General features: G+C 35.0%; 1 protein-coding gene across 11 annotated transcripts in view; it reads right to left on the bottom strand.

Moving 5' to 3' along the window:
• The window catches only part of LOC143237485 (uncharacterized), a 283125-nt gene that overhangs the window by 216251 nt on the left and 43232 nt on the right, over positions 1-23642 (bottom strand). For all 11 annotated transcript variants that reach the window (XM_076476802.1, XM_076476791.1, XM_076476790.1 and 8 more), the window contains one exon: positions 9514-9617. Coding sequence is in view for 1 of the 11 variants with exons in the window: in XM_076476786.1 (XP_076332901.1) it covers positions 9514-9617 (104 nt within the window). In the remaining 10 variants the exon portion in view is untranslated. The remainder of the gene's footprint in view (positions 1-9513; positions 9618-23642) is intronic.

Here is a 23642-nt window from a genome sequence, read left to right as displayed (position 1 = left end):
TTCTGGTTTGTCAAGGATACTCCACAAGAAAAAACTGTGGTAAGGCTTCGTGATCCAACACGATTCTGTAATCGCTGAAGAAATTACGTGAGCTTGGTAATATTATTAATAATGGAAGTATTCGGGATAGAAGCCCAAAACTCTTTAAAAAATTGATGTTAAGTATCTCAGGCCATGCTTTTACGAGATAGTCGATGGTCGAATACCTTTATTTTTGCCAACGACCATGTTATAAATACAAGTGTGAATGTTACATCGCGAAGAGTAACACTAAAGCAGTTCCAAAACCACTACAGAAAAGAAGTAACGAAACCAGAGGGTTTAAACTGACCACAAACAGTGAAATGGGCAAAGCTTGATACGTGTGCTCTTTACAAATGAAACCAAGATCGAGTTGTCTGGCAACAACCAACGTCTGGTTGTTTGGAGGAAGAGAGTAGAAAAGTATCATACTTTGTTTTGTTTTATAATTTCGCGCAAAGCTACACGAAGGCTATCTGCGCTAGCCGCCCCTAATTTATTAGTGTAAGACGAGAAGGAAGGCTGCTAGTCATCATCACCCACCGTCAACTCTCGGGCTACTCTTTTACCAACGAATAGTGGGATTGACCGTCACTAAATAAAGCCCCCAACGGCTGAAAGGGCGAGCATGTTCGGTATGACGGGGATTCTAGCTCGCGACCCTTGAGCGCCTTAGCCACCTGGCCATGCCGAGTCAAGATCATACTAAATTCACATTTACAGTGAAGCAAACGTTACAAGCGTTCATTTAAACATGCGTAACAAAACAGGACATTGTTTCAAGGCATAGGAATTTATATCAAGCAGATATGAATTACATTACTTTGAAATGAGATTCCTGGGGACTTCTAAAAGATATCTGAAAATTCACTGTATAGTTAGAGATGAAGAGGAAAATAACAAATAAAAGCTTCCTAAACAAGCTGGAATATACGATGCATGGCTTCGAGGAAAAATATGAACAGAAAACGCGAAGTTTACGTAAATAACAAATATAGAAAAACCGTAAATATGCTATAGAAACTCACATGTATAATGCGTGGATTTTAAAAGATATTTCTAGACTTTCTTAACGCAAGAACGAACATACTATGAACAGTTTTCTGAAAGTGGATCCAACTGCGTATTTCACAAAACCTCCAATACGCAGTACATAACCTCGTGGGAAATGGAGTTTCCAAAGGTATGTTACACAAAACTAAATAGACAATACGCGGTTTTGGGAAAAGGAGATTTTTCAGACATTTGTCACACAACCTTAACCATACAACGTATCATTTACGACAATGTAATTCTCTTAGACATATACAGAAATTTGAAAGCATAGTGCAAAGAGTTCTGGAGAAATATATCCAGATATTACTGTTAAAACTCCATTACATAAAGCTTAAAGAAATAGAGGTCTTAGAGGATTGAACAAACAAAAGCCAGAAACTAATACACCACTATATGCTATATTTATATCAGCATTAAAAAAACATGTTGAAAGTCCAAAAAATCTGCCAGTTATGCTACACATCACAATGTAATTGGACACAAAATCAAATGTTATGACATTACGATCAAAATGCGGAATGGAAAGAAAATTGCAACTTATTCTTTCGAATTTCAAGTTTACAAGAATAAAAGAAGATATAACGATGGCTTGAACTTCCTCCATCCCACTGTTACTTATAGAGATTTATAAAACTACAGGTTAGAAAAACAGCGCATTTTTACCCGTGTTCACTTGTAACAACTTTGTATTAACAAGCTCTGTTTACGTACCAATTATAATCAAAAATCTGTCTGAATATCTATCCACACACATAAAGCTATAGAGAGACGAAATGATAAACTATGTTTGACTTAGACATCAATTATTTCTTAAAAGTCTTCTTTGCAAATCCTCTTTCCATACACTATAATTCCATTGGACACAATTTCGATGTAGCCAACGACAGACGTTTCCAAACAAATTCGGAGCGAAATAGCACAAAGAGAAATTTCCCTCCTCACAAGTTTGATATCTGAAAAGTGGCCATGCTAAACCTATATGTATATAACACTAACATCGAAAGAGGTTGATCGTTAATGATAAAAAAAAAAAATGGCAACAGTAACCAAAATAAAATTTACTCCATTTCTGTAGATTCAATGGCTTAGGATCCACAGTTAGGATGCCTAATGCTATAACTGATCTAAACCAAAGAATATTAGGAACCTCTAGTCTACAAGAGATAAATGAGAATGGAAGCATTTTCGACCTAAAGAGATGTAATGATAAACAGGTATTCCAAAGAAAGAACTTGTAAAACGTACTTCTACGTTGTTTTAACACAGCATTAAATAACTGAAGCTTATATATATTTAACACACGTAGTATTATAAAAATTTCTCAAAGTTTCCATTCAGATAACTATTCTAGAATCGTTTAATGTTTAATATGATTCGTATATTAAAATTCCTAATTTAGAAAAACAAATAATTCATTTGCAGTATATAATGAAGAGTGATTCAGTTTGTCAACTTTAGTCAAACATTTGAAATTAAGATTATTCGTGTAATTTTAATTTTCGAAATAATTATTCTGTACGTTGAGAACGTGCCCCCATCGCCAACTCTTGGGTTACTCTTTTACCAAAGAATAGTGGAATTGACCGTACCATTATAACGCCCTCACGACTGAAAGGGCAAGGATGTTTGGTGCGACTGGGATTCGAACCCGTGACCTTCAGATTACGAGTCGAACGCCTTAACCCACCTGGCCATGCTGGACTAATAATATACTGACAAGCAGGTTGATTAACATATGCTTAATACTTCGAAAATCAAAAAGCAGTTTAAGGGCTTTATTTATCATTGCTGATGTTTACTAAGTCCAGAAAAAGAGAGAGATTTTCAACTGTTTATTTCAAGATAATACTGATCCAACACGGGCAGAAAATGTAGGTGCTTAAATTGTTGATTAAACTACCACGTTCAATACACAGCACCAGCCCAACAACGTGAACTGACCCGCGAGTGAAAAAAATGCACTCTTAAGCATCACCCTTACAACATTTTTCACGCACCAAGTGCGAAAAACATATTTCCATTGATAAAGTATTTTTAAAAGGTATTTGTATTATGACGCTTGGAGGCAAAACTGTGCAACTTGTTACCAAAGACAAGATGTAAGATTTGCGAAACCGATTACGTTCCACATGATAGGTAGGAAAATGGTGTGGAAATAGTGAATAACATTAAACAATGTAACGGTAACAATTAAATATTAGAGTGTTAAAATAGGATCAAACTTGTAAATATTTTATATCAAACTACAATACATTGTAAATACTCTAAAACATAACAGAAATTTAAAAATAACGTGTTTTTTCGTGTTGCGGGAACGACCCATATCTCTTACCTTAGACAATTTCATTTCGAAAGGAGAGTAAAAAATTCAGAAAGAAAAGGGGAGTAATCCTCTACCGTTTACCGGCACGTGACTTGGCACGAGTCACAAGTCGTGCAAATAATCCTTTGGTGTCTACAATGAGCTGTTACACGAGAATACAGCAATAAACAACAACACGTTCCATCACGTTTAATCCACACTTAGAAAGGACAAAAGAGTCAAAAGCATATTTTTAAGGGTATAAATAGAAAAAAAAAACTAACCACTGATAAAAAAGAGAGAACAGAAGAAGGGGAAAACTTTACATGGTAACCAAACTATATGTTAGCTCTATGAGTTATAAAACAGGTTTCTAACGTGTGTTTTTTTCTAAGATGTTTGAACTGTACGATACTTTTACCAATATGTAACAATATCTATTTGTGTCTAAGATTATTGTTACATGTACAAGGTATTAAGGGCTGAAGAGAAGAGGATCCATGGTTTCGCGTACCGTTACTGAAAAAAAAAATCGTCATATGCACTTTTTCGAGCCGTGGGGGCATACAAGTGGCAGATAAACCCCACTAATCGATTAGAGCTGCTCACGAGTTGCTGGGGTGTGGTGTTATAGCTCTGATTTCTCTGGTCTGTCATCTCAGAATTAAAAAAAAGTCTGCATAGATAGCCCGCAAGATGTTTAACGAAACATTTATCAAACAACATAAAGTTTCACCATGAATACTCTGCCTAAACAATCTATCAAAGAAAAACAAAGTTTTAATGCAGAACGTTTAGACTGTATTTCCTGTGTTATGATGTCAATAACATATTTTTATTGTTTTGTTTGTTTTTTGAATTTCGCCCAAAACTGCACGAGAGCTTTCTGCGCTAGCCGGCCCTAATTTAGCAGTGTAAGTCTAGAGTGAAGGCATCTACTCAACACTACCCACCGCCAACTCTTAGTCGACTCTTTTACCAACGAATAGTGGGATTGACCATAACATTATAACGCACCCACGGCTGAAAGGGCGAGCATGTTTGGTGCGAAGGGGATTCGAATCCGCAACCCTCGACTTACGAGTCGAGCGCCTTAACCACCTAGCTATGCCGACCCTTTTTATAATGAAGTCAATGATTCCATATAGGCTAAAAGAAATGTAAGAACACCAATATTTAGCATTTACGCACCTGTCTACAAATAATACAGTAATTGAATTAATTTTCTTCAGACTAGTATTTTGTCGCCCATGTAAAAGTTGCGGAAGTATCAATTTGTATTATATTTAAAACAATTATCGGAAAATATATCGAAGACACATTTGAACTGGGTTCTCAGCACCGCAACAGATTTTAGAAAGTTATGTATATGTGTGAGTGTGTATGTATTTACTTATAGCAAAGCCACATCACGCTATCTGCTGAATCCAACGAGTGGGAAACTTATGTCAAATAAGAACATAAAATAATGATTTAATTTCTGTTTTTCGCTATCTTCGAAAAATCACCTGGCGAAATAGAAACTGAAAAGTCCGATCTGTTGTACTGTTTATCATGTTCCACAAATTTGGATTCTATCGATTTAGCTACAAAGAAATAGAATGAAAAAATACGATTCTTAATTCTAAGAATATGTTTTTTAGAAAAGTAAAAGAAACGTATTATTAGATATGTTAATTACATATCACTTTCCTGAGCCAACGCAGGAAATGCGCCTACAAAAGGCAGTTCAAGGGTTTTATGTTAGCTGCATACATTGTTTGTAATTTGATGACAATGTAAAGTACGTAAATGCTTGATTACGATTTGCTGTCAATGTCAAACAGATAAATGAATTTTGTTCACGTGATTTCAAGTGTCAAATAATACTGTTGAATTCATTTTGGTATCATGAACCACCGCACTAGTTCATAATAGGAATCGCTCATCTGTTGTTCTACCAACTTACAGCAAAAATGGCAGCGAATATTGTAATGAAATCTAAGCAATATTATTGAACGCATCAATGTGCATAGTGTAGGGTAGTTATAAATTTATTTGCTCTTCTAGCAAATAACAGCGGCTGTATAGCTGTTGACACCTAATCATTTTAACGTAGACTGGGGTTTATATGAAGCCCCAATCTAATATTCATGCATACATATATAACTGCATGAAGACCATAGATGCAGTTTAACGTTTATATGACAGACACGACACATGTACCATAGCGATTATTAACGCACTGTTTCAACTGTACTGATGTCGCGTATCATTTTTCTTACATATAGGTTCCTGCCATTTAGGATACGACGATATTAACAGGATCACAGTTTTACCATTGCATGTCCAATTTTGGCCATGTCACACAAACGTCTAAAACACTATAAAAACATCTAGGCTGCCTCCCACAACAGAAATCTTTAAGCAATAGTTTAAAAGACAGTAACAACCTCAGTTTCGAGCACCGTATCTACAATCACGACAACGGTTGATGGTAAGTATTGAATTATAGCCAATAATGCATGTTTGAAAAAATTATATATATATACTGCAGTCTGAGTTGCCATCCTCGAAGCTGACTACAAGGAATGTCACGAATCGTGCCAGAAGGATGCGAAGAAAATGATTGTCATTCTAGGCGAAAGTTAGACATTTTGTAGATATGTATCTTATTTAGAAAATATTTAATCTAAGATAAAGTATACAGCTGCGATGACCCATCAAACTCTATCAAACATAGAGGGAAATAATGAATATTAGTATATTTAATTCACGATTGTTAATTAACAAGTCTCTGACATTATAGAATGTGGATAATGAGAGGAAATCTGGCGACTTGCACCAAAACCGTGAGCCGCCTCACTGTGGTCAGTGGAGAGCACGAAGAGAAAAGAAGAAACCTAACATCTATAAGAAATATTTAAATATATTTATAAACTACATATGTTAATATATTATGAAACATTGTCTTATATTTGCATTGAATATATACATGCAAACATCATTAAAACTTGTAAAATTCATATGGCTATATACGGCTTCACAACTCAAACTATAAATCGTGTGTGTGTATGTATACACAAACACACACATATATACATAAATAGTAGTCAGTAAACATGTATACAACTAATGCGGTTACAAAATCCAGTCTATGCACCACGCTGGTAAAGTTCAGTAGTCCCTCCAACCAAAGGTTTACAGACTCCCCATATAGCTACAGGGTGTAATTATAGTAGCTATATATATATTTTACATGTATTCATAACATGTGGTATGTTGATCACAGTTATCATACAATTAGTAACAATCATATCAGGAGCTATAACCATCTACTCTGCATGAAACCTGTTGAAAAGTTCTCTTCGTTTCCCGAAAAAGCACCATATGTCAGCTACACTTTATTAAAGTAAACAGGACAGCATGACTATTATAGAAACCTATACCCATGATGGACATAAAGACAATTAAAAAAAAAGTTAAAAACTGTTAATTTAAAAAGGGATAGTAAGGATATTTAAAATATTACAGAAACGAGATAGGTAGTTTGGAGTGAAAATACAGAAACGAGATAGGTAGTTTAGAGTGAAAATGAAATACAAAAAAGTAACCAAAAAATGAGCTTCAGGTTTAAGACATAATTTTGACCTAATTTCCTCAAGCTAAAAATCCATGTTTTGACTCTATACCAAAAACCTGTAATATTTAGGATAATCAAAATAAGTTTGGTTTGTTTTGAATTTCGCACAAAGCTACACGAAGGCTATCTTCGCTAGCGGTCCCTACTTCAGCAGTGTTAGACTACAGGGAAGGCAGCTAGCCATCACCACCCACCGCCAACTTTTGGGCTACTCTTTTACCAACGAATAGTGGGATTGACCGTAACATTATAACGTCCCCACGGCTGAAAAAGCGAGCATGTTTGATGTGACGGGGATTCGAACCCGCAACCCTCGGATTACGAGTCGAGTGCCTTTACCACCTGATCATGCCGGGCCTATCAAAATAGAAATCTGTAGCTTGAGGAAGTGATGCAAAAAAGTATGACTCAAACTTTGGGCTTGTTTGTTTACTCATTTTTGCGATTGCATTGTTATTCAAAAATGTAATGTGTATTTAGAAACACCTGTGTGACCGACCTTCAAAATAATTTCTATTCAGTCACTGCGGTGCCACTTGTTAAAAAAAGAAAAGAAAAATAGACACAGAAACAATCCCAATTATGCATTTTTCATGCACAGTTACCATTATTTGAACTAGTCGTAGTACCACAATGCAAAACGCCACGTTAGGTAACACCATATACGTTTCTGCAACCTTTTTAGAATTATATACTATATTTATTTCTATTTGTACAGACCTTCAATGTGATGAAGTTATGCTATACCGCTCTTTGTTACTAAATGTATGTAAAACCAACCATAGTGAATATTTGTTATGAAATAAACGATAAATGAAACTAATACGATATCAGTAAACATGAACCTGATATAGTTATTATCAAGCAGTAAACTGGGATACATACGTTTAGAGATAATAAGGCTGTCTCGTGAAATTCTAACACAGCAGATAAGTGTATAATTTAATCCTAACTGTATGAAGAGTGAGGGCGTCCCATGAAACCTTAGTATAACTGTGTATCACTTGGGCATAAGTGCATCACAAGTGTTCTAATGTTTATATATTGTGAGTAATATAAATCACACGGCAGTGTGTTCCGTACAGCAAATAAACATAAGGAAGAGGTAAATTAAAGGAAGTTCTTCTTTCGAAATTAATATATATATATATATATCTCCAGAATATGACGTCTCAAAACTTTAATACCTTCACTGCGGTGTTTTATGACAATTGAAACATTTCTAATCAATTAATGTGATAACAATTTACGGCAAGGAACTAAATGACCGACTGTTCCTCTAGTGACAATAACAATCAGGTATCAACCGTACGGAAAAAAAAAATCACACGTAACTCTTGTCGTTAAACGTAATTTTGAACATCGAGGAAGAAAATTAATAATCGTTTTGGTTTGGCCTTCCAACTTTTTTTTTCTACAAAATTTCTGTATGATTGATGCTATAGGGTAAATGGTCATTAGTACCGCAATTATGACGCATAATACAATCATGGTCAGAATTGAGGGAAAACTTTATTAATAAAAATTAAGAGAATTCACTACTTTCAAGATACATAGTGGAAAAATAAATGTTTGTTTGTTTTCTGAATTTCGGTGAAGGCTACTCGAGAGCTATCTGCGGTAGCCGTTCCTAATTTAACAGTGTAAGATTAAAGGGAAGGCAACTAGTCATCACTACCCATCGCCAACTCTTGGGCTACTCTTTTACCAACGAATAGTAGGATTGACCGCACATTATAACGCCCCCACGGTTGAAAGGGCGAGCATGTTTGGTGCGACTGGGATTCGAACCCGCGACCCTCAGATTACGAGTCGAACGCCTTAACCCACCTGGTCATGCCGGGCCTAGGAAAAATAAAACTGCGGAAAATTAGCACAGACTCTACTGATATTTCCTGGATGATCTATTATTGGTCTCTTTTAACTAGTAGATCAAGTCTAATCCTATTATGACAGATTAAAATCACTATGCCACAGCTGGAACATCATTGATATCCACAGTACTCTCCAAGTCTACGTAAAATTACAGACCCGTCCATCCAAGTGAACAATACCGGGATTCATAGTTCTGTATGTTGTTTCTAGGTTGTGTTCTTTGTCCCAGTTTTGAAGAATGGACACCAATGCTATCGATAAACCCTGGTTCAGCGGCTCATAGAATAAAGCCCAATCATGAAACTCAGAAGACGAAGCTCCTTACAAATAGTCAAATTAGATGCAATATCAGTGAAGAATAACACATTACTCACCAGGGACGAAATGTTTCTATACTTTTGATTATATAGTATACTTTAAGGTATCTTGATGAATCGAACGCTTGACAACCCAACTAGAATTTACCACTGAGTTATCAAATTCAAGCACACAGATAAAGAAAGGTTTTATCTTGTTAGCTTTAACAAACGGAATAGACACACTTATCACTTATACATTATGGACTGCAACTTTCCAAAAATGTGTAATGGAACCATTGTTTATTAGAAAAAAAAAAGGTAATATAACAATAGCTTACCTAACAATGCTTCACTCGAGGTAGGCTTTTGATAGAGGTAGAACAGAGTACAGCTTCCTCTGACGGTCAAAAATACAAATAAAATATCAAACGAAAGGCCACACCTGTAAAACAAAATTACATTAATTAATTATCGATAAAAACAAACAAAATAAATAAACAGACTACGCTAATACCAGTGATTGATAACAGAATATTATAATTTCTGAATACATGCAAACACACATATACATACATATAAAGAACAACTGAAAATATCATCATATTACTTGTGGTCTGTTTCGAATATTCGCGCAAAGCTAAATTAGTATTATCTGCACTACCCATCTTTCATTTTGAGCTTAAATTAGAGGGTTTGTTTGTTCTTAAGCGCAAATTTATATAATTTATTTTTTGTAAGGGTAATTGTACCTTCAATTGAAAACAATTACTGGCATATTACTTCATTACTGTAAAAATATAAACGCTTTCTGTTTGTATGACCCATAGTAACGGGACCTCAGATTGTGCCTCCAAAAAGAGAAATAAGCCCAAGAAAAAACACGTCTTTCACTGTTCTTCCGATACTTGGTTTCTTTTGAATTTTGCGCAAAACTACACGAGGGTTGTCTGCATTAACCGTCCCTAATTTAGCAGTGTAAAACTAGAGAAAAGGCAGCTAGTCATCACCACCCACCGCCAACTCTTGGGCTACTCTTTTACCAACGAATAGTGGAACTGACCGTAACATTATAACGCCCCCACGGCTGAAAGGGCGAGCACGTTTGGTGTGATGGAGATTTGAACCCGCGACTCTCAGAATACAAGTCAAGTGTCTTAACCACCTGGCCATACCGTGCCTACTTCTGATACTTAAAAACCAATTATTCTAGCTACTTGGATTAGATGACAAAAAACTCGTTGAAAATCGTCTGTTATTTAAACAACAGAATTTAATTTTGATGAAAAGCTCACCATATTAAAATAATTTTTATCGGCGGACACAAAAACAACGTTTCGCCAACAACCTTTCACTGTTAGTGGGACTAACGCCATTAATGAAAACCAGATGAAGGATTGTTGCCCGAAATGTTGTTTTTGTGTTCACCAATACAATTATTTTAATTTGGTGAGCTATTCACCATTAATAATTCTTTCTGTTTCACATTTCGTAATTTCCTTGTTGTAGAAAATACATGATAATAGAAATATATAGAAACAGATAGGTGTGGAATAATCTAGTTAACACTTAGAATTTCAATATGACACTTTAAAAAAAACAACTTTTTTCTATTAATTACCTATAAAAACAAGTCAATTTATGTGTAAATGGCAAGTATAAGTTACATACACATGAGTATTTTAAGTAATATAAGAACTTGCTTGAAATGTATTTTCTTTAATACTATAAGTATTAATATGGAGCTGCCACACTTGCAAGTTGTGGCACGTTTTTGTCACGTGTGTGATAATCATTTCTCGCATGAGACATCGTTGTTTTGGTAGTTCAAAAACAGTCATAATTACAAAAGAACACGGGATTGTATTGTTATTATTTTGTTAGAGTTCGCATTTAGATACTCGAGATATATTTGCGTTGTCTGTCCCTAATTTTCAAGTAATAGATTTGATGGAAGGCAACTAGTTAATATCACCCATCACCCACTCATGGGCTACTTTTAATCGTGTAGTTGGATTTCAACGTCGCTTTTATAAAGCGCCCACAGCTGTAAGGACAAGGGTGTTCGGCGATGGATTTCGATACTGAAGATTGCGAGTCTAGATCCCTGACCAACACGCCTTTCAGTGAGTCGACAATGAGAAGTTACAACAATTTTTTTGTGTACGTTGGTCACTCAGATCATCATCCCCGTTGTATATTGCTTCCCACTACAACAAATTGTAGAACTTCTCAAAGAACTATCAGTGTTGTGAAAGGGATAGTGGAGGGAAAATAAGTGGTTTTCTCAGACTTATGATATGTGTCTCACACTCAGGCAGTTGTTACTGGCTTTTCTCGAGGTGAAATAGTTAACACTGCAATATAAAGACTCAAGCTTCACTTTCATCAGACAGGAGTGATTAATCAAGACATTTAAAGAAAACTCAGCTTCGTGACGAATTCGCTCAGTTTGGGGCAAAAACAACCGAAGCTGCAGAAGATCTGAATTTGGAAACAAAAACAGTATAGTGAGTTCACGAAAGGTTTCACGGCGTTTAGGAGAACGGAACTGTACCCCAAATATTTCAGTTTTCAAAATAAATGTACATAAAACAGTGTTATGGAGTCGTAGCTTGCTTAATACTTCTCTAGGCAATTAATTTACTTCTGCAGTGTTCAAACGCATGAGAGTAAATAAACGTTTATTGCTGGCGTGGGTCACTGCAAGTAACTTCGAACTTTTGAACAAAGATGACTTTAACGTATGCAGACTGCAATCCCATTGCAATCTGTTCTTCGATATTGCAAAAAAACATAGCATTCACCTGTTAGCCCCAGCTTGTTGTACCCGTTTAAAGCTAATAACAAAATAGCATTTTCTATGTCTGTGACCTCTTTTCATTTCAATAACACTTGCTCTACCTGTGCCCTTCTGCATATCAAGTGAACTTCCTATACTTGTGACTTCTCGCACATCAGACGGGTATTTTGCTAGCCTTAGTAAAACAATAACCTACTAGAGGAAAACAATGAAACAAAGAAGATTGAAATGCATCACTATACTATAGTGGTTGTCAAAGTGTGGTTCAAGCTCACTGTTGATTAGTAAGGATTATCCGGTGGTACGTGACTGGTCCAAAATGCAAGTCACTGACGCGCAGTGCCACGACCGAGGTCACTATGAGAGAACATGACAAGTGGGGTAGAACTGGTAGTTGGTGTGTGGGATATTTTGTTCCGTCGAAGTGGTCCAGAATGAAAACATTTGAGAATCACTGCAACACTACAAGGCCAGAAGGTCATCTTAATATTGTGACGAATGAACTTATTAAGTGGTCAGCTTCAAAGCACGACACTTTTCACTAAGAAGTTTACAACCATTTTAGTAAGTTGAAAGTTTTTTATTTGTCTTTTACGATTGTTTTGCTTTTTTTCCGTTTAAGGAAACCTTTTATTGGATTTTCTTTGCACTGCAACGTTTGGGTTTAAGATAAGTCTGTGTACTGTTTGTCTTTTGAATTTCGCGCACAGCTACACGAGAGCTATCTGCGCTAGCCGTCCCTAATATAGCAGTGTAAGACTAGAGGGAAGGCAGCTAGTCATCACCACCCATTGCCGACTCTTGGATTACTCTTTTATCGACGAAGAATGGGATTGACCATGTGTCTTCACAGCTGGAAGAGTGAGCATGTTTGATGTGATTAGGATTCGAATCCGCGATTTTCTAATCTGTGTAAGTACTGTAGATGTGAAGTTAAAAGGAGTAAAACTAGTATAACGAATTTGAACGAGTTTGGACCCCAGTAGCACAGCGGTATGTATGTCTGCTGACTTAGACCGCTAAAAACCGGGTTTCGATACCCATGGTTGGCAGAGCATAGATAGCCCATTGTATAGTTTTGTGCTAATTCTAAACAAACAAATAAAAACTGAAAGGGTCTGTCAGGTATTTCGATGAATCAAGTTATTAGAAAATAATTTATTAGACATTCATGGTGTGTGTTTTTTATTATTGTTGTTTTCATTTACTTACTTAGTTCTTCTCAGATTATGTTCATTATGGTAGGTTTACGTAACCATTGCTACTAGTTATGTTAAAATGCTATTCGCAGAAGAGCGGATTTGGTATGGTATAACAGGCTGTCAATTTGATTACATGTATACATTTATAGAAAACCTATTTCCAAGTTGCTTATTTCAGATTGTTTTACTTTATGTTAAGCATACATTACACATCAAAACCTTTTGCCACGTGCTCCGATTTTAAACGAAATGAGAGAAACGATTTTTACACCTTTATTAATGCAACTGCTACAGAAGTTTGGCAATGCTCGTCTTGTTTAAAAGTGAGAGTTGCGTGATTACTAGATTTACATGTTTATACCTGATAAAATGCTTATTTTTTGTTGTTGTTTTTTCTTTAAGCAACTTAAACACATAATTTTTAAGTGATTTTAAGTTTTCTTAAGACGTCATATTAACTGCTGTCTTGTTGCGATGAGATACTGTTAGCCAGCGAAACCCGAACGTATTTTACGAAATATAAAAACATCAATCTAAGATTACGTTTACACGAGAGAGAGACTTAGCACTGGACAAATCACAGACTCATTCTTCCTCACTGATGGGGTCCTGTCGCTTTATTATTGTCAGTGCGCAGTCCAAGGAGCGTGGCATCGATGGTAATTTCGAACATCTTACCACAAGAGACAAAGCGGGCGGCAGCAAATTGCTACTAGCTTTATGTATTTTATTTTATTATTAATCAATTTATTTATTTTACTCTACTTAATTATTTATTATTATAACGTTGTGTTGTTTTTTATATATAAATTACAGAGCAAACAAACACTGGTATAGTATAAAACTACGTAAACTAAGCAAATTGAGCCAAGTAAACTCATGCATTCTCTAAATATCTCGAAATTAATTAAAATATTTGAAATAAATCAAGAAATATACCAATATTTTTAACTATAGTCAGTGAGAACAAAGAGTTATAAAGGCTTAACTAAGTAAACCAGGTGTTTCTTTTCTTTTGGGTTAAATATAACTTAAGATATATACAGGATGTCCATAAAGTCCTTGTGCAGTTTGAATCTTTAATAACTTCACTTCTATATAAGATACAAACAATCTGTAAAATGAAAAAGAGAGAGGGAATGTATTCAAGGTTTAGCGTACATAACTGTAAGAGTGTTAACTTTCAGCATATCCACCATCGTTTTGGATACAAAGCCGAACACATTCTGTTGTTGTGTATGAGTTATAGCACTGATCACATTTGTTATCCTAATACGAAGAACGTTTGGAGAAGAAAGCTTTTTTTACACGTTCCAGTAGAAAAAAGTATAAATACGACAAGCCTAGGGAGCGAGGTGGACAAGATGCTGGCCCATCTCTGTCGGGGAAAATGTTTAAAAATTCTCGCACACTGCGAACAAAGTGGCAAGGTGCTCCATTTGCTGAAAAACTACATTGTGAATAAGTTTTGATCGCCTCAGTTCAGGAATAAGGTAATTATGTGGCATATCCAAAGCACGACAGTGCTTTGAAGGATTCAAAAAAGAATGGACCAATTATGCACGATTTTCCTATAGCACATCAAGCATTCATTTTAGAAGAATCTCTTTCATGTTGCTAAAAATCTTCTGGTTTCTCTGTCCTCCAAATACGGCAATTGTGGCGGTTAACCTTGCTGCCGATGTGAAATGTTGCTTCATCACTAAACAATAAATTCTCAACAAGTGAGGCGATATTTTCAACAGCATAAATTAGAACAAATGAATCATTAGCAATTTTATTTAAATTATGAATAAACAGGGAATTTAAAAGATTATTTATATCTTACATAGAAATTACGTTGTTAAAGATTCAAACTGTACAAGAACTTTATGAACACCCTGTACATATATATATTGAATATACAATCTGAGAATTAGAACAAATAACTCTTATATCATAGTAGTCTTGGAGTAGATTTATTTTCTTCGATCATTATAGCTAACTTATAGATTAAGGATTTTCTTTCTTACCACATAGTAACTGTTTTCTAAACACAAAGAGCTCTCTTATTTAATGTACTCTTTCGCAAAACACTTTTGCGTACAACTCATCTAATAACTAAATTCTTCGAATTGCTTTTAACCATTTAACATAATAATATAAATAAAAATTAAAAATTTGCAACAATAATTTTAGCATTATTGCTTGTTATTTTATCTTCCCCTACAAGTTTTTCTCTGAAACAAATCGTAACAGTATGAAAACTGGTCCTGCATGAGTCATGAGACTTGCACAGTAAACAACTATAATCGTAACTGGAGTTAATAGTAGTAATAATAGTAATAGTGGTGTGTGGGTTTTTCCTTACAGCAAAGCCACATCGGGCTATCTGCTATGTCCACCAAGGGGAATCGAGCCCTTGATTTTAGCGTTGTAAATCCGAAGACTTACTGCTGTCCCAGTTACGGGGAACGTAATAGTAACTGGAGTTAACTTATTTTGGTCTTTGTCAATATATACTTATAAATATATATATTATAGAACTAGCTTTATACACTGTTAAAATAAATTTATATCAGCCATAAACAACAATAAAAAAATTTCCGTGTACCAGCGCCATCAATACATATTTTATTGTACTAAGATAAACCTCTTAAATTGATTTGATCTGTCTCGCCGTTACATTCTCGCAATTTTAAAAATTAAAATTTACTTAGATACATTATGAGTTTCTGTGAAACAAAATAACAACATCAACAAAATTGCTTATTATATTTTCTTAATATTTCTATAAAATAGCTGGTAGGTTGAACTTTAACGTGAAATGGGAGTGTGTGTATGTGTGCTTTGTTATAGCAAATCCACATCGGGCTATCTGCTGAATCCACCAAGGAGATGTCAAATGAGCTAAACATCAAAGTCAGGAGGCCCCAAAAATCATGCACAGCGGTCCTTAATTTTTGAACTTTTGACCAGAAGCAGAGCAACCAATGACTAGCACCGACCGCTTACACAGTTACTCTTAATTAAACAGCAGGATTGACTGTTCCTCTTATAACGTCCTTGGAGCTGAAAGTTCAGAACATATTCAATAACATATGGAAGATCGAACCTTAAATTTTCTAGTGTGCAAACTGGTACACTAATCACTAGACCTCTGTATGAAAATTGTAAACGTCATATGTGAAACAATTTGTTAATTTTCATTTAATATATAAATATTTACACTTTACACTCTATACAACGTTTATTTATTTGAGCGTGAAGCCATATTTGCTTATCTGGAAAGAGGCCTGCTTTGATCAATCGTAGAAATGTTGTGTTACACCAGGACAATGCACGGTCCTATATGATTATCATCTATTCCGAAGTATGCCAAACTTTCTTGATGGAAAAGAGCTTGGAACAAATGAAGATGTCAAAATTTCCCTATCTACATTTTTTTCGTCCAAACCCCTAGAATTTTATAAAAGTGGCATTCAGAAGCTTGTGAATCGTTGGCAGGAAGTAATTAATAATATTGAAACATACATTATTGATTAAATAACATTAAAAAGCTTTTGAAATCCTTTCTCTTTTTCTGAACCTAAAATCGGACATTACTTAAGAGATGACCTTATATAATATAAATGTTTCAGTCAAATACAGGAAGCTGTTGTTAAAACATGGACGACAATCTATAACTATGATTGAAAGTCTTTAAACAAAACAATAACACTATGCAACATTCTTTTAAATATATATATTGTAACACCATATCTTTTAATGTATCGGAATACGACTATGAACACTTTACGCACACCGTTCACAGGGTTCCAAATTTTTAGCTGTGGTATAGAGGGTAGCAAATAGTTCCAACGTTTTGTTTTTAGTACAAACGTTTTAATCATAGTTCCATCTCTTGACCGATTATAGATCTAATTACAGCCGTGACTAATGAGGATTCCCTCTTGTTTTCAGTTTAACCTACGTTTTATGTATACAAACAATGGCGGTTAGAGAATGTTTTTATTTCATTGCTTAAGAAATAGTCTCCTAAAATATCTATGTATTTATATCCTTATTATTTGTCAATTATTCACTTATAAGAAATTGTTCATCGATGATTTCAATTCTTCACAATTTTATAATTTCATCAATATTATATTTGAGTTGTGTAACTATAAACAATGCAACTATAACGATTTAACCTTAGTCCTTATGTCTTGTTTTTTTCGAGGTAATAACACTTTAACAAGCTTCAATGTAGTCACAGTTTGTGTTACGTTATCATATGAATATAAATTACAGGTGTTTAACAACTAAAAACATGTTTGTGAAAACAAATACACAGTAGAGTTTGAAGCGTAAACACGAACATACAACATATTTGAAATTTCCATTTTATGGTACAACTAAATAACTCCAAAACTATATATTTTGAGCACAATTCAAATATGACTAAGGCTGGATCTCTGAAAATTATATTTAATTCATATCATTCTACTAATTCGATACGTGCTAATACTTTTATTTATAAGTTAACCACCAAAGACTTCTACGTCCCAAGGTTACTAAGTAGATGATTTGATGACTTATAATGCTTAAAATCGAGTTCTTAATTTTAACAGAGACCCGGTATGGTCAGGTGATTAAAGCACTCGACTCGTAATCCGAGGGTCGCTGGTTCGAATCCCCGTCACAACAAACATGCTCGCCCTTTCAGCTGTGGGGTCGTTAGAATATGACGGTCAATCCCCCTATTCATTGATAAAAGAGTAGCCCAAGAGTTGGCGGTGGGTGGTGATGACTAGTTGCCTTCCCTCTAGTCTTACACTGCTAAATAAGGGGCGGTTAGCACAGATTGCCCTCGAGTAGCTTTGCGCGGAATTCAAAACAAACCTAAATTTTAACTGTTAGACTAGAGGAAAAGCACCTAATGAACACCATCCACCCCCATCTTTTGGGATACTCTTGTCCAACCAACCGGTGCAATTTGACCACCACTCTTAAAACACACTGATTACCCCAAAGCGCGGGGTACGATTTTCTTTTGAAGGAACGGGTGCAAATTATAAAACTTTAGCTCCACAATCCGACACATTAACTACTGAGCCACTCTCAAATCCTGCTGCTGGGATTGAACTCCTAATTTTAGCATTATAAGTTATCACACTTACCATTTAGCCACCGTAAATTGGCTAACTCATATCGTCTCGTTTTTAGTTTATTATTTTACTAAAAGTAAGAGTTAAAATAGAAAAAAAAACTTTTAAATACAATTATTTAAAAAAATAACCACTAAATAAATACTGAAACAGACAACAAGCAAGAATGATCTAACTTTTACTTAAATGTTTTAGGGAAATCTCCAACTAATTCTTTCGGTGCCACACCCACAGTGGCTCAATGCAAAAGCTGAGGTCTTCCGCCCCTAAAAACCGGGTTTCGACACACGTGTTGAGCAGAGCACAAATAGCCCATTGTGTAGCTTTACACTTAACAACAAACAGAACATTCTTTCGGAAATCCAGAAATGTTTTCATTAATCTATTTGTAAAACGATAGTTTACAGAATTTCTCCATGTCTTTTTTCTTCCCCCCTTTAGAATGATTTATTATTATAGTCAATTTTTACAAATGTTTTTGGGAAAGAAGTTCTTACGTCTACGAAAATGATTGGTACACTGAAAATATAAATTATAAACATAAAACAGTTTTGAACCTCCATTAGTTCACTTAGTCCTTTCCCTCTTTGATACTGTTTAAACAAAAAAATATTATGTTACATTTTTACAGTATTCAAGCCTAGAAGTCAATATCCTCTCTATATAGTTGATTTAAGGAATACTTATTTAGAAATGTAATTTTCCGAGAAAATGTTTCAAAATAAAAATAACACTTTCTAGGATAAGAAGGAAAAGAATATACTTTTATACAATTCAAATTTGAATTTCATTCAAAAGTTGCACCGTACTGAGGGAGCTCGATAGATATTTTCTATCCCACTCCATTTTTGGACGCATTTATTTTCCATGTTTCGTCAAGTACATACGTGATTGTGTGTGTGTGTGTGAGTGATGAAATATACGTCGTGGTTTTGCTTTCTAACACATCACACTAGTAATATGATGAACACTTTATTACGCAGTAATATATATTAAATTGTTACAAGTCTCGAATAATTCAAATACAGCTAAGTTAACACAAATAGGCAATCCGCAAGTCTTTTAATAATAAGCAGTTATTGAACTGAACACACCGAGCAACCATTACACGATAATGTACTCTCGAAGTATGTCAAAATTAACCTCTCTTCTCTGACATCTTGGTGGCTTGAAATGTTGTACAAATAGTGATTAATAAATATTGATAAACATTAACTAATTAATGTAGAAGCAGGATGTATTTGACATCAAGTACTTTGTTGTTGTTATTTTTACTTTGCAAAATGAAGCACGTGTACGGGTTTGTTTTTGAATTTCGCACAAAGCTACACGAGATCAATCTGCACTAGCCGTCCCTAATTTAGTAGTGTAAAACTAGAAGGAAGGCAGTTAGTCGTCACCACCCATCGGCAATTCTTGGGCTACTCTTTACCAACGAACGGTGGGATTGGCCGTTACATTATAACATCCCCAAGGCTGAAAGGGCGAGCATGGTGTGACGGAGATTCGAACCTGCGATCCTCAGATTACGAGTTGAGCATCCTAACCACCTGGCCATGCCAGATGTACAGGTATCTGTTTGTTATTAAGTGTTTGTTCAGCACAAAGCTACAAAATGGACTATTTGTGCGCTGCCCACCGAGGATATCATAGTCCGATTTATATCGTAATATATTTATATTTGTAATGTGATTTGTTATTTTCGACAGATTTTCTTTCTTCTCTATAAAATGAATGACTGTTGACTATTTTTATTTACATTCTACGTATAAGCGTTGTTAACAGTCTTATAAGGTACGTAACACTCCCCTCCTTTTTTAACTTAGGTATAACGACAGCCCAATGTAATGTATGAACTAATGTAATGCACTTAGATGGTACAATAACGAAGACTGAGAGATGTAATCAAAATTCATGAGAAACTTGAAGATTACTACCTTTTCTTCAAGTCAAAATGCAGAGTCACAAAGTAGTTAATAGCCTGTTTAAACAAAAGTTCAAGTTGCACCAATCAACAGTTCACATAAACAAGTTACTAAGCTGAAGAAAGCAGACACAGCTGGGACTGGGAACAATCGAAGAAAATTTGTTTTGATTCTTGGAAAAACGAAAAACTCAAGCAGCAACGTTTTATCAGACCGTGAAAGTGACAAATGTGTCTGTAGGTACAACTTAATTTGTAAGTATTTGATGATATAAACATAATGTTCTTCAATACGTATACGAATTATCGACCAGAGAAAATAATTCACATGAGACCATGATCCATAATATTAATGAATGTACACTATTAATGCACATTTCTCAGTTCGACGACTAAAGGGCAAAACTGAATATGTAATCAACTTATTATATCCTTCCATAATAAGTTATGTAGTGTCCTATTATTAGAAAGACACTCTGCATTGGCTCCCATGCCGTATAAATATCGAGATATTACTATATGAACTGATATATTCTCACAGACTGTGTCACCCCAGATGTGTATTGGTCATAGCAAAGTAAAATATCGTAAGCTACAACGTTGTCACAATTAAAACTTCCTGCCGCTTTGAGATGTGATCGCTAGCGTAATATAAGCTATGTGTTCAACGCCATTTTTGTTTATGTCTTTAGAGTAGTGGCACACTGAGTTATTTGCTGTGGTCACCGAGGGGAATCGAACCGCTAATTTTAACTTTGCGAGTCCATAGACGTACCGCTGTCCCGCCAGGAAACTATTTTTGTCGTGATCACGTTTGCGATTCTTCATAATTTCCAGCATAAATAATGAGTGGTACGGAAAATATACCTTCTTCTAAACACATCAGCAATAATATATATTTTTACAGGTTCTGTGAGGAATAGTCCAAAAAATATTCATCTCAAAAGACACAGTCATAAACAGAGAATATCAATGAAAACCAATACGCTGTTACGTAAGGTTAAATCCCACCTGAAGGTCGTAGTTTATGTGACATTTAATGTGAGACATCCCTTGCTTACTAAACAAACAATATTGTACTTTTTTTAAACTTCAGTTCGTTTATACACTTAAATAAGAAAAGGCTTCAAGTCATCAAGCTTTATTAATACTGTACGAACACTATATTTTCACAGATTGAGTCACTATAAATCCCACAACTGAGAGTGGCTAAATAAATATATATATGTTCTCCTCTGCTTTCCCAGCTAAAGAAGAGAGAATTCACTCATCCCATTCCTGATGCCGAACATGCTCGCCCTTTCGTCCATGGGGCGTTATAATGTTAAAATCAGTCCTACGTTAGCAGGTAAAGCATAGCCTAAAAATCGGCGGTGGGAGCTGCCAGCCGGTAATTTTTAGTTTAGTTAATAGTTCAAAACTAGGGAGAGCGTCAGGCAGTCATAGTAGCTTTGTCATAAACAAACAAACAAAACGTATCCCACTGTAGCAGTCATTACCTCGAGCTCTAAAAGTATGTACGCCTTTCTCTCTTGGATAAGCGATACGTAAAAGGGTACAGGTCAATGTCCTTTTGTTATCAGTCTTATTTTTTTCTTTAATAACAATAATGTTATGTATACAAGAGAGCCAACACTTAACAAGACGAATGGTTTATAGACAGTTGCATTTTTAGTCAATCTTGTAAACAGCTTGATTAACAGTGTTAAAGAAGAGTTAATGGTAGAATCATATTATGAACAATTATCAGAGAAAAAATATATATCTACACATTTATATTTTCAGATATGGGGTTTCGGTAACCTTGTAGTTTAATATCACAAGTTTGCTGTAACATGTTACTTCTGTTTAACAACTGGTAAGTAGTTGATTGTATACATTGTATTAGTTAATATAGAAATTCTAAATACATCCAATGTACACCGAGCCATAACTTTGATATACAATAGTTTTAACAGGTATCTCATGTTCTGCTGGTTAAAATTGAAATATTAATCATATTTCCAATGTTATCTGTTGTTGTGTTTCGTAACATGCATTAAACCGAAGGAATTATGTGTCGTCAGCTAGGAGTTTACGGACCATATGACATCATATACTTCGTAACAATCATGACATCTTTAAACGAGCTTGAAAACCATATCTAATAAATATAACGAAAGTCAGTGGAGTAAGTTTCGTAATTCATGTTAAAATTTAACAATAATGTTTTATATATACTATTGTTTTAATATCAGTTGTAATACTGTCTTAGACTGCTGTAAAAAACAAAATCTTATCCTTGTGACCTTCTTCTGAGCTCAGGATTATCAACGAAAGATGCAATAAACCAATTCTCCTCGACCAGCCAAAGCAGGCAAGCCTCTCGATCTCACAAAAACAAGTCCGTTACTTTAGAAATACAAGCACACTTATTCTTTATTAGCAAAACGGGTTTCATCTTTTTCACATGAACGTCGTTCTTTGTTTTTGGGTTAACAATTCTTGTAACTTTCAAGTATAAAACTCAATATAAAAATAACAGCGCAATTCAAAAGTAAACGAAGACAAACGTGTTTATAGATTTTACTCCACCACCCTGAAGAATATGTTTATTTATTTCACAAAAATAAACATTAACATGCATCTGAAATAACAATACATGAAATAATAGAAAGTAAGAGTTTCATGGACGAATCACTTTTAAACCCAACTCTCTTACTGGAATATTTAAACCAATAAAAGTAATTTGATTGTGGTACTAAAATCAATCAATTCTGATTTAGATCGACATATTAATAAACTTATTTAGATCGTTACCTCTAGGACTATGGCATAGTCAGGTAGATAGGTAGCTCCACGCGCAATTTGAGAGTCGCGTGTTCAAATCTCCCTTTCACCAAACATGTTCGCCCTTTCAGTCCTAGTGGGTTTTATAATGTTTGGATCAATCCCACTATTCATTGCTAAAAGAGTAGCCCAAAAGTTGGCGGTGGGTAGTGATGAAGACCTGCCTTCCCCCTAGCATTTTAATGCTATAACCCTTCTGTAGCATTGCGCGAAATTCAAAAACAAAACTCTTGCAATAACATTGAAACATTTTCTCCTCACTGGTTTATCACATTATTTCATAAAAGGGCTTAATCTAACATTAAGATGTCTGATACCATAAGGTAATTACAAAATGAAGGAAAAGCATACCAATTCTCCAGCACTAAAGAAAATGTCTTGAAATAGTGTGATGATCCATTGAGGAAAGAATGTTTAACTGTTCTCTCTCTCTCTGATATTTGGGTATATACAATTTCTATACCCAGGAGGGTCAAGTACACTGAGACCTCTTCCTCCTGTTTAACTGTTATAGCTGTTTTTGTTTTTTGAATTTCACGCAAAGCTACTCAAGGGCTATGTACGCTAGCCGTCCCTAATTTAG

The sequence above is a fragment of the Tachypleus tridentatus genome, chromosome 13 (assembly GCF_004210375.1).
Source record: "Tachypleus tridentatus isolate NWPU-2018 chromosome 13, ASM421037v1, whole genome shotgun sequence".
Classification (NCBI taxonomy): domain Eukaryota; kingdom Metazoa; phylum Arthropoda; class Merostomata; order Xiphosura; family Limulidae; genus Tachypleus; species Tachypleus tridentatus.
The sequence above is the reverse complement of the archived record's forward strand: the minus strand, read 5'-3'. Positions and strand labels throughout refer to the sequence as shown.